At 33.9% G+C, this 15,411-nt stretch overlaps 1 protein-coding gene across 4 annotated transcripts; it reads right to left on the reverse strand.

The window, feature by feature from the left end:
- On the reverse strand, window positions 241–14,114 carry LOC109822309 (transmembrane protein 56). Of its 4 annotated transcripts, none has more exons than XM_020388494.1 (10): window positions 14,024–14,114; window positions 13,456–13,564; window positions 3,309–3,397; window positions 3,085–3,223; window positions 2,744–2,818; window positions 2,536–2,657; window positions 2,377–2,452; window positions 1,674–1,733; window positions 1,359–1,511; window positions 241–841 (listed from the first exon to the last, which is right to left on the reverse strand). In XM_020388494.1, the coding sequence occupies exons 2-9, from the start codon at window positions 13,531–13,533 to the stop codon at window positions 1,374–1,376; spliced, it is 777 nt and encodes a 258-aa protein (XP_020244083.1). In that variant the 5' UTR covers window positions 13,534–13,564; window positions 14,024–14,114; the 3' UTR covers window positions 241–841; window positions 1,359–1,373. The 4 variants fall into 4 exon arrangements, with proteins under 4 accessions (XP_020244083.1, XP_020244084.1, XP_020244085.1 ...); XM_020388495.1 differs by lacking the exon at window positions 14,024–14,114 and adding an exon at window positions 13,900–14,017; XM_020388496.1 differs by lacking the exon at window positions 14,024–14,114 and adding an exon at window positions 13,889–14,017 and having other exon boundaries at window positions 241–533.

The following is a 15,411-nucleotide window of genomic DNA, read 5'->3' on the forward strand; positions in this document are numbered from 1 at the left end:
ACATGAATTGACCCTAAATATAAAGTAATTTCTAGGGAAAACCCTAAATCTTATGATCATACCTTAAAATTTTACCCCTATTTGATAACGTTCAAGAGAAACAATAGAAATCCCAATATACATAACATTTATCCACATTCGAAAATAATGGTAAGCTCAGAAGCGAAAAAAAAATTAAGATAATTGTCTGAAGGGAAATACGTGCTACTGAATGTACATCTGAGAAGGATACCTGTAATCTATCCTCAAACAAATATAGAAAAACTTACAACATAGGAGTTTACAAACATAATTTCTTACCTTCATCAAATCAATCAATTATATAAAAACTTTACATCATCCAACATATACGTAATTCATAGACAAAACTTTAGTAGGGGTCTTGATGTATTGGCCAAATATCAGTCGAGTTCTTGATCTTTGAAAGCTATCACATGAGGTCACTGATGTTACCTCCGTCATCAGTCTAGATCCTTTTTACAAAATTTACTTAAATCTTACCGATGTGGCGATAGCGTGACTCTGCCATGTCACTGTCACACCAGCAAAAGTTAGTAAAATTTCAAGTTCAATAGAAACTTATAATTTTACTATTCTTTGGTTAATGTGGCAGTGATGCGGATAGACTTGGTTTTTCACTAAATTTTTTTACTGGCATAGTAAGGCCACATCATCGTCATGCCAGCGACATTTAACAGAACTCTGTAAAAAGGACCAAAAGTGGAGCCTAAGATAATGCTGGGGACCCCCACTAATGAATTAGGAGTGTTGAAGGCATAAATGATGTCCACTGAACTTTTGCCTGCTTTTTGCACTCCCCGTGTTCACTGTGATCCATACACTACAAAAACAACCCAGGAACTTCAAAAGAAACTTTTTTGGGACTTGATTGGAGATGCAAATTTGTGATGATTAATAATCCCCATAATAACTCTTTTCAAGATGTATGTTCCTCTTTTGCTGTGATGATTAATAATCCCCATAATAACTCTTTTCAAGATGTATGTTCCTCTTTTGCTAAAGAGAGAGAGCGTGATTAACATCGTCATCATCAATTCTCATCATCGAGAGAAGGAAGAGGACGGTAACATCTCTATTACTACATGTCAATAGTTCAAAATTCTAATAAACTCAATGTTAATCTGACCATAATAATAAAATTAAGAAACCGACACATGAATGAATGCACAATAAACTCAAGTTTAGTTGACGAAAGGAAATAGAAGAAGCTAATCCTCATTAAACCTTTTAAGCCAAATTCCCTATCACAAATTATCGCCTACGCCCTCTCAATCTAACATGGCACTTTTTCTTTCATACTAAAAAGAAAAGGAAGACACTAACATTAGCGTAGATACCTTTTTGAGTAAACATTATTGTTCATGTCTCTTTCTAGATATAGTTTTGATCATGCCCCTCAAGATTTTCTTGAACCATACAACATTCAGTACTGCAAGCATGCAAGGGCCGATGAGAAGACTGTAATACCCCAAGGGAAATATTGTCTTCACCTGTAAATAGATGCAAATAAATGACTCATATACCTTACAAATTTCATAATTTTTTTCATAATTTTTACAAATTTCATAATTTTTTTCATAATTTCGTATAATGTGTTCGATTAACATACAGCCTTATAAGCTCAAATCAGATATCTCTAATGCAGAACATACCTGATCAAAGTGAAGATACAAATGGGTGAAGAAGTAGATGAAGAGAATTATCCTTGCAACCTAAAATCAAATACACCATCAATAAAGATTTTTCAATAATGTATAGCATGAAAGCCAGAGTTTCTATTGCGATTGATTTTCTTGAATTACCAAGTTGAAGCTAATTTCATATGCATCACACTTATTCAGTATCCATTTTCGGGTCTACTTAATTTAATGAAAAACATCAAAATAATTTGTTTAACATATTATTAAACTTGTGATGCATTTCAATGTAGGAAGTAAGATGGATTGGAAAGGCTTACTTCCTGCCCGATGTCATTAGTAGATAAAAGCAATGATGCATCATAAGGATTATTATATTAGCTGAACTAATTAAAATTTGTAGCTTTGATAGTCATCTGTATAGCATGAACCGTTCTATGATGAAGCTTACATGTCTGACACTTTTTAATGTGCAACTGTATAATATATTTTTAATTTAATATATTTGTTGGACATTTATAAGATAAAATGTCTTATCCTTCTTGCTCTGGCACATTACATGTTTGAGATATTTATTTAGTTTCCTTTGCATATAAAAGATTATACTTCACTGAGAAACTAAACACAACATGTGTTTTCACAAAATCTTATCTGCACGGAAAATATATTACAAAATGAGGATTTTTTTTGGGAATATACAAAGAGGTTAATTTCTTACCAGCCAACCGACAAACATTGCTACACCATTGTAAATGTAAAGTGTAGAACTCTTTTGACCTGCTATATCTAGATACCTACAAAAATTTTCTTTTGCTTTTAGTTTCAGAATATAAACTTCAGTTTGTATATGAAGCCAAGAGAACAAAATGAAACATACCATCGTAAGTTTACAAAAGGTGTTGTTATTTCAGAAAATAGAACCATGAGAATGTAGATATGTGCTTGGCCACTTATAAGAGACATTAAAATTGAGTACATAGAAATTCCATGATGCAAGATCTGAAATGACAATAATAGGGTGGTAAATAATTAGAATAAACTCAAGATATAAAATTTACAACATGTGTACGCAAGAAAGTACTTACATATTCCTTTCCACCTAATGATGGAAAAAGCCACAGGATCATTGCCATGTCTGTGAGAAAATAACCCAGCGAAATCTGTAGGAAATTACATGAATCGATAATACGAGTCAAGTATCTATATTACGTTAAATATGTCTTGGATCTAAATGTTCTTCCAATAGGACATAAATGATGATGTGTTTTTAGGAAAAAAGTAATTGATAGAACTTAAAATAAGAACTGACAAGCTTGTAGGTAGGCTTCATAGGAGATAAAAAGACATAATTCTATTAACTATTTACTTCCAAGAAAAAGAAAAAGAAAAAAAAAACATAGAAACAAATTCCAAGATAGAAACATACCCCAAACATGGCATCAGAGAGAATTGATTTTCTATTCACTACTAAACCACCAGGATTCTCGTCTTTGAAAGTGTCCGATAAAACTAGCAAATAGAAAGAAACTGCTGCAGCAACAATTGAATGGAATGTAGAAAACCCCCTGTAGGAAGAAGTAATTTGATGATTCGTTTACAGAAAGAATGAAGTGAACAGTAAGCAAACAATCTATCATAAAAAAATTTCACCTGTTATTCCACTCGATTTTCTGTGATTTGGTTAGCTTGTTATAGCCCTTAAAGCACGATAAGCTGATCTGACCAGTAATTTCATATACCTACATGAGCAAAAGAAACATATCAGCAATGAGATAACTTAAGAAATTGGATGATAAAATATCTTCATCATGCTCACAAATTGATTTCTGAATGTAGTTGTAATCAAAACTTGACTACTGACCCAAAAAAAAAAGGGTTGAAAAGGGGATAATTTCCAAGTTCATTGGTTGAAAAGGGAATTAGATTAGATCCTCGGTTAAGACTATTGTGGCTTTTGCTCTAGAGAAACGAAGGATGCTAGCCTACAATCTGAAGGATGACATCAACCACCATTCCAAATCCTTACATTATAAAAAATGAGATAATTCATGTAATAAACGTCAAAGTAATTCCTTAGGTTTCGATGCTTCAATCACTCTGGCAAACAATTTTTATGTTCTTACTTAGGCTTTCCTTTCAGAATTCCACATCTCCCATCCTACTTAAATTCTCGATCAACTCTTTTCAGCTTTCCTTATGTTTCCTTTCAGAATTCCACATCTCCCATCCTACTTAAATTCTCGATCAACTCTTTTCAGCTTTCCTTATGTTAATATGATAAAGATAATATAGCCCATCCTACTTAAATTCTCGATCAACTCTTTTCAGCTTTCCTTATGTTAATATGATAAAGATAATATAGGCAAAGCTAATGGCACCACAAATGGTTCAATATTTCCATGTCAGGCACTTAACTTTAGCAATTTCAGACATTTCAAAAGCCCAACCACATAATATACACATTTGCATATCCAAGGGACTAGAAACAACATAACGTTGATCGCTAACATATTAATAGTTCTCACTGTTAACCACAAACACATTTTAGATCATAGTAAACATTAACATTTCAATGAAAAGCGATAAATCAAGAGCATGGATTCTAATCTACTAGCTTGATTAGTATAAAGATAGTTGTTTCTGTCATAAAATTTACTCATTTAATGGACCTGAAACTTTGGTTCAATTGGTGTAAATTAGACACTTCTATTCTGTTGTTCCAACCTTAGTTCACGTAGTTTTGCTACCAACAAAATAAGAGGCTACACCTTTTTTCTTTTTCAAGAATATTGGGAAATTGTTAAGGAAGATGTGTACAGGTTGTTTGAGGAGTTCTATGAGGGAAAATTAGAATTGGATAGATTAAACTATGCTTATATTGTTCTGATTCCTAAAAAAATGGATGCTTGCTTTGCTGGTGATTATGGACCTATAAACATTTTGAATGTAGTATATAAGATCATAACAAAGGTACTAACTAATAGGATACACATTTGCATATCCAAGGGACTAGAAACAACATAACGTTGATTGCTAACATATTAATAGTTCTCACTGTTAACCACAAACACATTTTAGATCATAGTAAACATTAACATTTCAATGAAAAGCGATAAATCAAGAGCATGGATTCTAATCTACTAGCTTGATTAGTATAAAGATAGTTGTTTCTGTCATAAAATTTACTCATTTAATGGACCTGAAACTTTGGTTCAATTGGTGTAAATTAGACACTTCTATTCTGTTGTTCCAACCTTAGTTCACGTAGTTTTGCTACCAACAAAATAAGAGGCTACACCTTTTTTCTTTTTCAAGAATATTGGGAAATTGTTAAGGAAGATGTGTACAGGTTGTTTGAGGAGTTCTATGAATTCGATTTCACTAAAGCATATGACCTTTTGGATTGGAGGTTTATCCTAGAAATTTTGAAAGCAAAAGGATTTGAAGAGAATCGGATTAATTGGATTAGCATTCGTTTGCAAGGAGGTAAATCTGCCATTCTCTTAAATGGTGAACCAGGAAAGTGGGTGTTTTCTAGAAGAGGGGTGAGACAAGGAGATCCTCTTTCTCCATTGCTGTTTGTATTAGCAGCTGATGCTTTTACAAAGATGATGTTACTAGCTGAAACAAATGGGTTAGGATTAGGACCAGATTCATGTAGAAAGGTTCTCTGTTTGCAATACGCTGATGACACATTAATCTTTTGTAAGTCTAATAAGGAGCAATTAACCATTTTGAAGATGTTGTTATATGGTTTTGAAATGGTTTCAGGATTAAAAATCAACTTTATGAAGAGCTCAATTGTTCGTTTACAAAAAATGTATTGTTTGACCCATTTAAATTAGTGATCAATTTAACCACTAATAGCTCAACATAAGGACATTTTGTTGAGAGGATAATAAGTAGTGTGTTGTTTGAGAGAATCTCTCTCTCGGATATTTGAGGCAGTCTCTGAGGGGGTGGAGATGATGGGGTGTAGCCTCTATATATAGAGCAGTCTTCTCTTTGAGAAAACACAACATAGAAAAGTAAAACCCAATCCCATTGCTGGAGCCCCCTCAAAAACTCATTACACATTTCTCTTTTGTTTTCGCTCAGTAGTATCTGAGCTAGTTATTCTATGTTTTATATCTTCTACCTGCCTAAAACCAATAGCTACCTTTCTCTTCGAAATTAAAGAGATATGTAGCCTTTTTTTTGTTTGTTTGTTTGTTTTTTTTTTTTTGCCACAATAGTTCTGTACTCAAAGTTTTCTTTCTCTCACCTATCTCTTCCCAAGAAAAAGAAAGCTTTGAGCTGCTCCCAAACTTCACTCGTGAATTCCACTAGCCAAAGTCTTTTTTCATTTTATTTTTTGTGGTTGTTTTATTCTCTCAACAATCATCACGTGAACCTGCCCTCACCATTACCCATTATATATTTTTTTTATTTACTCCAAAGAGCTCAAAAGTTTCTATTTCTCACTTCCTAATGTAGCATCTTCATACGTGACCCTGCTTCCACTGAGTTTTTATCATTTTTTTAGGCAGCTATTCCTTGTGAACTCATTGGGTCCTCCTCCTCTACCTTATAGTCACTTAAGCCATTTGCAACTGTCAGCTCAGCACCCTGCAGATCCAGTTCAACACAACCAAGCACTGGCGGAACATCTCCAAACGGAGTTCGAATCGACTTCGACAAGTGCTTCTATGATCAACACCACTAAGTGACGACCTTTCTAGAATTGGAGCTTCAATTCTAAACTCACAATAGCCAGGTCCATTTTAATTTATTTCATTTTTATTTAAATAGAAATTCATGTATATTTTTTGTAGTATTCATAGTACACATATCTAAAAAAAATTCGACAAAATTAAAATTTTAGTTTTAGTTCTCTACCGAATGGCTAGTAAATTTGTTCTATCATAAGAAAAAAATATTAAAAAATTTAATGTCGGTCCCATAGAAAAATAGGATATGCTCTTATTCATGATAATATCAATGATGTAATCAAAATCACTGCTCCAACCCTTGAAATAGTTAGAGTAGTGGAAGTTGAAAGATAATAAGGAAAAAGCATGATGCTCATGTTCATGGAAGATAATTTAATCAAAGTTTTTTAAACATGCAAAACTTTCATGGACATGTGGAAAGCTATTAAAGAAAAATACGACACTGCCTCTGAAGTTAACATTCAGTTCCTCTTATATAAGTATAATTCTTGTCATATGCAAGAAGGAGCCAATATCATAGAGTATATTAATAAGATGATTATCATGACTAAGGATTTTTCTACTGTTGGGACTAAAATCTGAAAAGAATGCAAGTGTCAACCATTTTGAATATTCTTCCCCCTTCTCTTGCTATGGCTACCACCACATTAAGAATGAACTCTATCATTAAATCTGTTAATGATCTTCCTATATAACTAGCGATAAAATAAGACTTAATAGCCAGCAGGAAGTAACCAGAACTGAACATAGTGCATCAAAAGATGAATTATGTCTGCTAGAGGCATAATGCTTAAAGCTATAGAAACCTTGGCCCTAACAAATCACAACTACAAGGACAGAAATTGCAGCAATTTAAGAGGAAGAAAGTACCCATAGAGCTTGCTATAATTATGGAAAGTTCGGGCATTTTAGGCTTTCTTGCCCACAAGTTGAAAAACAGGAGAATAAAGAAGGCTATAAGCGTCTGAAACAAGGAAGTACTAGCAAAAGAGAATTCATCAGTGTAACGGAATGCAACGTTACGATGACGGATATTAATAGTTGGTGGATCGACTTCGGTGGGACAAGGCATATCGCAAAGGATATCGCAAAGGATAAGAATGGAGTCATAGAGTTCATCGAGCTGAAGAAAGGTGAGCAGATAATTTATATGGAAAACAATATCTACCTCTATGTAGAAGATATTGGTTTGTACGTATTGGACTTTAGGGGCAGTGTTCTTGTCCGCAAAGATATGTTTAACATGCTAGGCATCTGGTGCAATATGATCTATGTTCCCACCTTGATGAAGAAATGGTTGAAAATTAGGTTCTATAATAACAATGTTTTTATAGGCAAAAAAATAAAGTATATGCTATGAAAAAATATGTAACCAAGCATGAATTATGTTCTTCTAGTAGTTTATAATAATTCTGATAAAAAATTTCAGATTTGAAGTTGAACTACGTGTCTGTTATATTTCTGAGTCTGAATTGTAGTATTCTAGACTAGGGCATGCTAGTATTTTAAAAATAAAAGAAATTATCAAAATAAACTTGTTGCCTACACTATCTAATGTTCAATTACCCTATGTGAACATTGTTTAATTGATAAAATGATTAGAGAATCTTTTATTGGCAGATAAAGAGCCAATGAACTTTTAGGGTTAATACACTTGAATGTTTTTGTTCTCCTAAGTGTTAAAACTCATAGTAATAAAGAATATTTTATCACTTTTATAGATGATTATTTCAATTTTACATATAGAAGACCTTTGAATGCTTTAAGAGATACAAAATAGAAGTTGGAAACTAAATTGAATGAAAATCAAAACTTTGAGAACTTATAGTTCTAAAGAATTTGTGAGTTACTGTATTCAACATGGAATTAAAATGCATACAATAATGTTATATACACCATAATAGAATAGTGTTGCTAAAAAAATAGAATATTGTCAAATGTAGTTAGATGCATGTTATCTTATTTTGGTCTCTCTAAAAGATTATAGTAAGAAGCATTGCTAACTGTAAATTATATTTTGAATAGAATTCTCACCAAATGAGTTGCATCTATGCATTATGAATTATGAAATGAGAGGAAACCTGATCTAAGTCATCTCAGCAAGTGAGTATCTATAGCCTATGTTCTCATTCCATACAAACCTAGAGATAAATTCGACTTTAAAACTATAAAGTGTGGATTTATAGGGTATCCAGAAAAGTTAAAATGTTATAAGTTATACAATAAAGAAAAAGGGCTTATTGAAAGCAGAGACGTTACATTTCTAGAAAATTTAGAGGAAGAAGAATAAGTTCAAGAAAAAACAAAACTTTTAACTGTAATAGATGATGATTATTAGTTATTACAATGTTGTTCCCACTAATAATCCAGATATTATCGATGAACCTAACCTTAAAAATGACGAAATACCTATGAAAAATGATGTATCTCATCAACCGGTTGTAGGCAACAAAAGGTCAAGACCACAACCTTCATGGATGGATGATTACTATTTATATTCATGTAAATCATCTTGTTTCTCGAAAGATACAAATATAGAAGGAATAAAATCCCTTAATCTTCTCTAATGTTATGAAATCACATGAATCAGCTTTATGCCTAGAAGCCATGAGAAAAAAACTTGATTCTATAGAAGAATAAGATTTGGGAGTTATGTGATCTACCGAAAAAATAGAAAAGTCATAGGATGTAAATGAGTGCTTAAAAAGAAATAATGTATTGATTGGTCTATTGATAAATTCAAAGCACGGTTAGTTGCTAAGGATTATAACCAGAAGACAGGAGTAGACTTTCAGGAGACATATTCTAATGTCGCTAAATTTGAATCTATTACAATTATTTTGGTTATTGTTGCATATCTTGATTTGGAGTTATTCCAAATGGATGTTAAAACAACATTCCTTGACGAAGAGTTAAAATAAGTGATATATATATAACAACCGGAACGTTTGCTGGTGGAAGGACAGGAATATAAAGTTTACAAATTAATGAAGTCTTTATACAGTTTAAAACAATCTTCTTGATAAAGGCATCTCAATTTTCATGATACGGTCACCAAACTTGGTTTTATTCAAAATAGATTAGATGATTGTGTATATGTCTCGAAAAATGAGAGCAAATTTACTATATTAGCCTTATATGTAGATGATATTTCTCGCCAACAATGACATGGAAATGTTGAACAAAACCAAGGCAGATCTCAGCGAAAAATTTAAAACGAAAGACATGGGAGATACATCATATGTCATTAGAATTTAAATAGTTCGAGATAGAAAGTTTAGAATGCTAAGCTAAACCAGAAAAAATATTTAAGACCGGTTGTTAAAAGGTTTGGAATGGAAAATTCTAATCCGACACCAACTCCATTGATCATGAGAGAGACTGTGTAAAGAGCAAAGCACTAAAAAGGGGCAAAAGCTATTAGATGTTTTTTATGCTCAAGCAGTTGGAAGCTTAATATATATTAGAGGTATAAGTCTAGTTAGTCAATATCAAAACAATCCAGGACTAGCATATTGAGAAAGTGTTAAAAGAATTATGAAGTGTATTAGAGGTATATTGTCACAGATTGGTTTATCAAGCCAATTCGCTTCATCTCCTCGGTTACTCCAATGTAAATTTTGGAGGTGCTAAAGATGATGGAAAGTTGAATTCGGAATATTTGTTCATCTTTGGAGGAGGAGTTGTTTCTTAGAGTAGCAAGAAATAAGGTGTTGCTAGATACACACAAGAAGCAAGATACATAGTTTGCAATATAGCAACTATACATATTGTTTGATAAGACGGTTTTTGACTGATTTAGATCTCAATTTGTTAGAAGGACATGTTGATATTTATTATGATAATCTAACAGCGATTAGCTTGATCAATAGTGGTGCGAATAGATCCAAAGGAAAACACGTTGAGATCTAGTATCACTATATTCGAGATATTATAGAAAAGGGATACGTTAAATTGACTTGCATCCCTACTATATATATGATTGTTAATCCTTTGACAAAATGAATAACAACAAAATCTTTTATCAAACATTTAAGTTTGATGGAACTTAGGAATAAATAATGCCTAAGTAAAATTTCATGAATAATGAAATAAGAATTACTCTTTTGACGAATAGTGACAGTAATGGTATGAAGAAATATCTGATCTCATAGATAGTGGGAGACGTATCACTTGGTTTAATTGGTCAAGTAGGAGATGTTATTTGACTCATTCAAATTAGTGACCAACTCAACCACTAATAGCTCAACAGAAGAATATTTTGTTGAGATGATGATGGATAGTGGGTTGTTAGAGAGAACATCTCTGTCAGATATCTGATGGGTAGTAGGTTGTTAGAGAGAATATCTCTCTCAGATATCTGAGGCAGTCTTTGAGGGAGTGGAGATAATGAGATGTAGCCTCTATATATAAAGTAGTTTTCTCTTTGAGAAAACACAACACGGAAAAGGAAATTTTCATCCCATTATCGGAACCCCCTCAATCCCTATTATACATTTCTCTTCCGTTTTCGCTCAAAAATAAGGTTTTACAGCAGCAAGTAGCTCTGATTATGAATTGTCAAGAAGGATCATTCCCTATTTCTTATCTTGGGGTTCCTCTACGACCTGACAAATTGGCGAAAAGTGATTGGTATCCTCTTATTGAGAAAGTAGAGAGAAGACTGTCCAATTGGAAAGCAAAAACTTTATCTAGAGGGCGTAGGTTAGTGTTAGTAAATTATGTTTGTTCTGTCATTCCCCTGTTTTGGATGTCTTTATTTTTACTCCTAAAATGGGTTTGTGATAGAATTGATTGTATTAGAGGAGAAATTTCTGGACAGAAGGAGCTAAAAATTGGAGAGCTGGAAATTTAGTTGCATGGAGTAATATCTCTAAGCCTAAAAATTATGGAGGATTGGGAATTGTTGATTTAATGAATAAAGCTTTACTCATTAGACGAGATGGAATGATAATTCTCTACCTCCTTGGAAAAAAAATTGTTTTATCAAATTAGTACCACATAGGGGTGCTAGAGTCTAATCATAGATTGACTGTGTCTAGATTTTGTAAAGACATTCTCAGTTCTTTAGGTGGTTTTTTGGCAAGTACTAAAGTGGTGGTGGGGAACGGAAGTAACACTTACTTTTGGTTGGACAAGTGGTGTGTTGGTTCTTCTCTAGCTACTTTATACCCTGAGCTATATCAATTAGCTGATGAGCCAAATACTTCTGTTAGATCCAAGATAAATTTTGTAGATGGGAATTGGGTATGGAATACATCATTTGTTTGACAAATTCATGGTGATCTGGTGCTTCAATTCTTAGAAATGTTAGAGAGGACTAATGACATTGTAATTTCTGATGGATGTGATGTTAGAATTTGGAGATGGGAAAGTAAAGGGACTTTTACTGTAAAAACTTGTTATCAATTTCTTAGTGATGGGGGTTTAAAATGTGCTTTTGAATATATTTGGAGTGTTCCAATGCCTAGTAAAGTTCAAATGCATGTGTGGCTGGCTATCATGGAAAAACTTAATACAAAGACTTTATTAATGAAGAAAGGGAGTGCTAGTGGATAGGGAATGTGCGTTATGTGAAATGGAGAATGAAACGTGATTATGTGTCTTCTTTGTGGAACTCTCTAATGTTTAAGTTTCAGGTGGTTGGAGATTTTGAAAGTCTTAACGATTTGCGGTCATGATGGAGAAAAGTTCATGTTTCTAACGATAATAGATCGAGTTGGGATATTCATGTCTGTGCTCTTGTTTGGTCTGTTTGGTATGAGAGAAATATAAGAATTTTTCAATCAAAAAGGAAAGATGCATTGGAAATTCTTGGTAAAATTAATCATTTTGCGGCTTTTGGATAGGTCACCTTCCAGCTAGGTACAAGGATGCTGTGCCACAGAAAATGCAAATTCAGAGCAGCAAATGCTTCTGGTGGAACAGTAGCTGTTTACAGAAGGTGGTGCCCGTAATGTTTTGTGGTCAGAAACTAATGCTGGAGCTACAAATTTAGAGATGGCTGCCGCTAATGAAAGAGAATTTTTAGAATTCGCTGCTGTTGAAGGTAACTTGATGATATTTGTTGATAGAGAGGAGGTGTTCACTGGGGGCTGAAACATAGATGTCGGGAACTTGGGACGCTATAGCAAATCATGTTCCGAGTTCAATCGTTCCAGATTGGTGTGGAACACGACCCGATTTAAAATTCAAACCGGTTAAAATTTAGGGGGGAAACTCTTTTTAAAAGCATAAACGACAAATACTGCGAGAAATTTACCAAATAAAGTATGCATACCTTATTGTAACATAATTCTCAAGGTTTTTTTAACCATTACTGATATCAACTAGCATATTTCTTAAATTTGACTCTTGCAAAACGTCTAATTCCTACATTTAAGAACCGAACCTAAAGCTTACCACGTACCCTATCAGACCGCATAAACCTACCCCCTCGTACCCGATTCCTAATGAGCAGCGTACCACGCTCCCGTACCCGTCCCGTGAACCGAACGAACCGGGTTCCGTGCAACTATGGGCAGAACTATGGAGTTCTTTGCGGATGAGGTTCATAGGCAGATTGAGACTACAAATTAGATAATGCGTAGTAGGTATAAATGCTGTGGAAGGAATTGTACTTGGGTGTACAGAGTGCAAACAATTTTTTGTCCTTTTGATAGAATTTTGATGCCAATATCCTCTTGCTGGGGATTATTGATTTGACCTTTTAATGTAACCAACCTATCTTTTTGGAGTAATGCAAGGCGGCTGGGGACTCTTTCTCGACTCCCCATCCTTAATTCTCATAAGATCTGAAAATAGTACTTCGTAAATTTCTCCCACCAACGAAAGCACATCCTTGTACAGAAATGTGAACAGTGTATAAGCCTTTTAAAACCCCACAATCCTTCGATTTCGCGTGGTCCTCATTTTCCATATACAAGCGCAGCTAAAAAGTACAAAACACAGTTAAATGAAGCCACCACCCATGACTACAAAATTCCTAACGAAATCCAAAACGCAACCCTAATAAAATTTCATATCCAGTAAACAAAAAACCAACGTGACAGTTGAAAAGGGCAATGTACAGAAGCACTGCTTACGATTTTGCACATGATGATGCCTGAAAACACCGAAATTGGCCAGAGAAGTTGCTCGGTTGGGCCGAAGTTTCCACCCATCGCTCCTTCCAATTGTTCTAGCTTAATTGAACTGCCTCAAAAAGCAAACAAAATCAAAATCAGCAACAAAGAATTCAAACCCATTTATCTGACAATTGAAGCAACATAAGACGTAGAAAACCCAAATTTTGACAAACCCCAAAATGGGCATTTGAATAAAGCATCGAACGATTAATCAAAATTGGAGCTAAAATAGAGTGCAAGCAAAAAAAAAAAAAAAATGGAGCTAGACATAGAAAACCCATAATTCAACAAACCCCAAATGGTTCTTGTAATTAATCAAAATCGGAGCTAAAATAGAGTGCAAGCAAACAAACACCAAAAAAAAAATAACAATAATGGGAAAGAGGCGAACCCAAATTAGACCTCAGCCAAAATCAAAACATTGCACGGAGAAATTCAAGCGAAAACAGAGAGAAAGGTTTGTGGGTTTGAATGAAAAGTCCATGAGGAAACCGTGAAGAAGAGAGAAAGGAAGAGGGAAGGCCACCTCTGGCAAGAGAGAGACCCGAAAGCGATGCACCTTCACTTGTCAAAATTTTCCTCCTTTTATCAAGGATGTGAGGATATTAGGAGGGTGACGTGGTTTCATTGTAGATATGCGAATTTCTTAGCAGTAGGAAAGGACCAGGTCATTCTAAATTATTAGGAGTTTTTTGACGCAAACCATAGTTGAATAACAAATAAGAAGTTGAAAGATTTCCTTGAAATTGTTCTTTTGGAAAGGAAAATTTTCCGAAAAGCTAATTATAGGTTCTTCTTTCCATAAGAACTGATTATTGTGGGAAAAAAATCATCATCAAAGTTTTGGGTTTCGATTGTAATCAGTCACCTTGACATATTTTCTGATGAAAATTTTAACTAAATTTCTCAGATCAAGATGGTTGACTGCAGTCTGACCCTCACTTGAAGATGATTTTTGTAAAAATTAAACATTCAATATTAGTAATGGGGTTTTCCATAGTAGTCCCCCAAATCTTTCATGATTTGAATTAGTCTCCCAAATTTTTATACTTTGCATTTGGTTCCCCAAATCTTTATGTTTTGAATTAGTACCACCGAGTCTTCTAAGTGTTTTGAAATTAGTCCATCTAACTTGCACCAAGTTGAAATATTTGGAGGATTTAAGAGTAGATCGGTGGGTGGGTTTTGGCCCATGGGAGATTTATACCTTCATTTTATAAGGGGACTCAAACCTCTAAAATTATCACGGATTCACGGTTGCATCATCATGCTTGTAGAGGTTCCAAGTTTGTTTTAAGTGATGTGTACCTTTCTATTTTTAATTAAAATGATTTTATATTTTTCTATCGATTAGAATGGATTTTATGTTTTTATGATAATTATTTGAAAATCTAGTCACGATTGAATAAGCTAATTGAATGTCTCGTTGTTCCGGCTAAATGTACGATACTGATCTATCTTGAGTGCACGTGGTTACATTTTTAAGACACGATTGTTGAGATTCTATACTTTACCTAGTTGTTGTTTCTAGGGGTGTGCAACGATCGGTTCGGTTCGGTTTTTACCAAAATTTGAACAACCGAACCGAACCGTCTATAATTCAAAACCGAACCGAACTGTTGCAAGTCGGTTCGGTGTGGTTCGGTTCGGTTTGTTCGGTTCTAACTTCATCAAACTTCTTATCAAACAACAAACTGTGTTAAAGAAAAAAAATATCAACAAAGTAGGAGATTATGAAGCATTAAATACTGATATAATGATATTGTTTTTAACTCATAATGATTCAGAAAATGAGTTTAGGGTTTGAGTCTTTGACTCTTTGGGGATGGGTCGGGTAAGGTTTGAGATCAGAATGGGTAGTATTGCACTATATTCAGACAGTTCGGGTCGGTTCGGGTTAAAAAGTTTTTAAAC

This window comes from Asparagus officinalis, chromosome 8 (genome assembly GCF_001876935.1).
Source record: "Asparagus officinalis chromosome 8, Aspof.V1, whole genome shotgun sequence".
In the NCBI taxonomy this organism is placed as follows: domain Eukaryota; kingdom Viridiplantae; phylum Streptophyta; class Magnoliopsida; order Asparagales; family Asparagaceae; genus Asparagus; species Asparagus officinalis.

What these genes read in the sequence shown, in the direction of transcription:
- LOC109822309 (XM_020388494.1), bottom strand. Translation starts at nt 13,533, where the DNA reads ATGGGTGGAAACTTCGGCCCAACCGAGCAACTTCTCTGGCCAATTTCG. An exon ending in AAAATCGAGTGGAATAACAG is followed by an intron (nt 3,224 to 3,308) that starts GTGAAATTTTTT and finishes TTCTTCCTACAG; the next exon opens with GGGGTTTTCTACATTCCATT. An exon ending in CAATGTTTGTCGGTTGGCTG is followed by an intron (nt 1,734 to 2,376) that starts GTAAGAAATTAA and finishes ATTTGATTTTAG; the next exon opens with GTTGCAAGGATAATTCTCTT.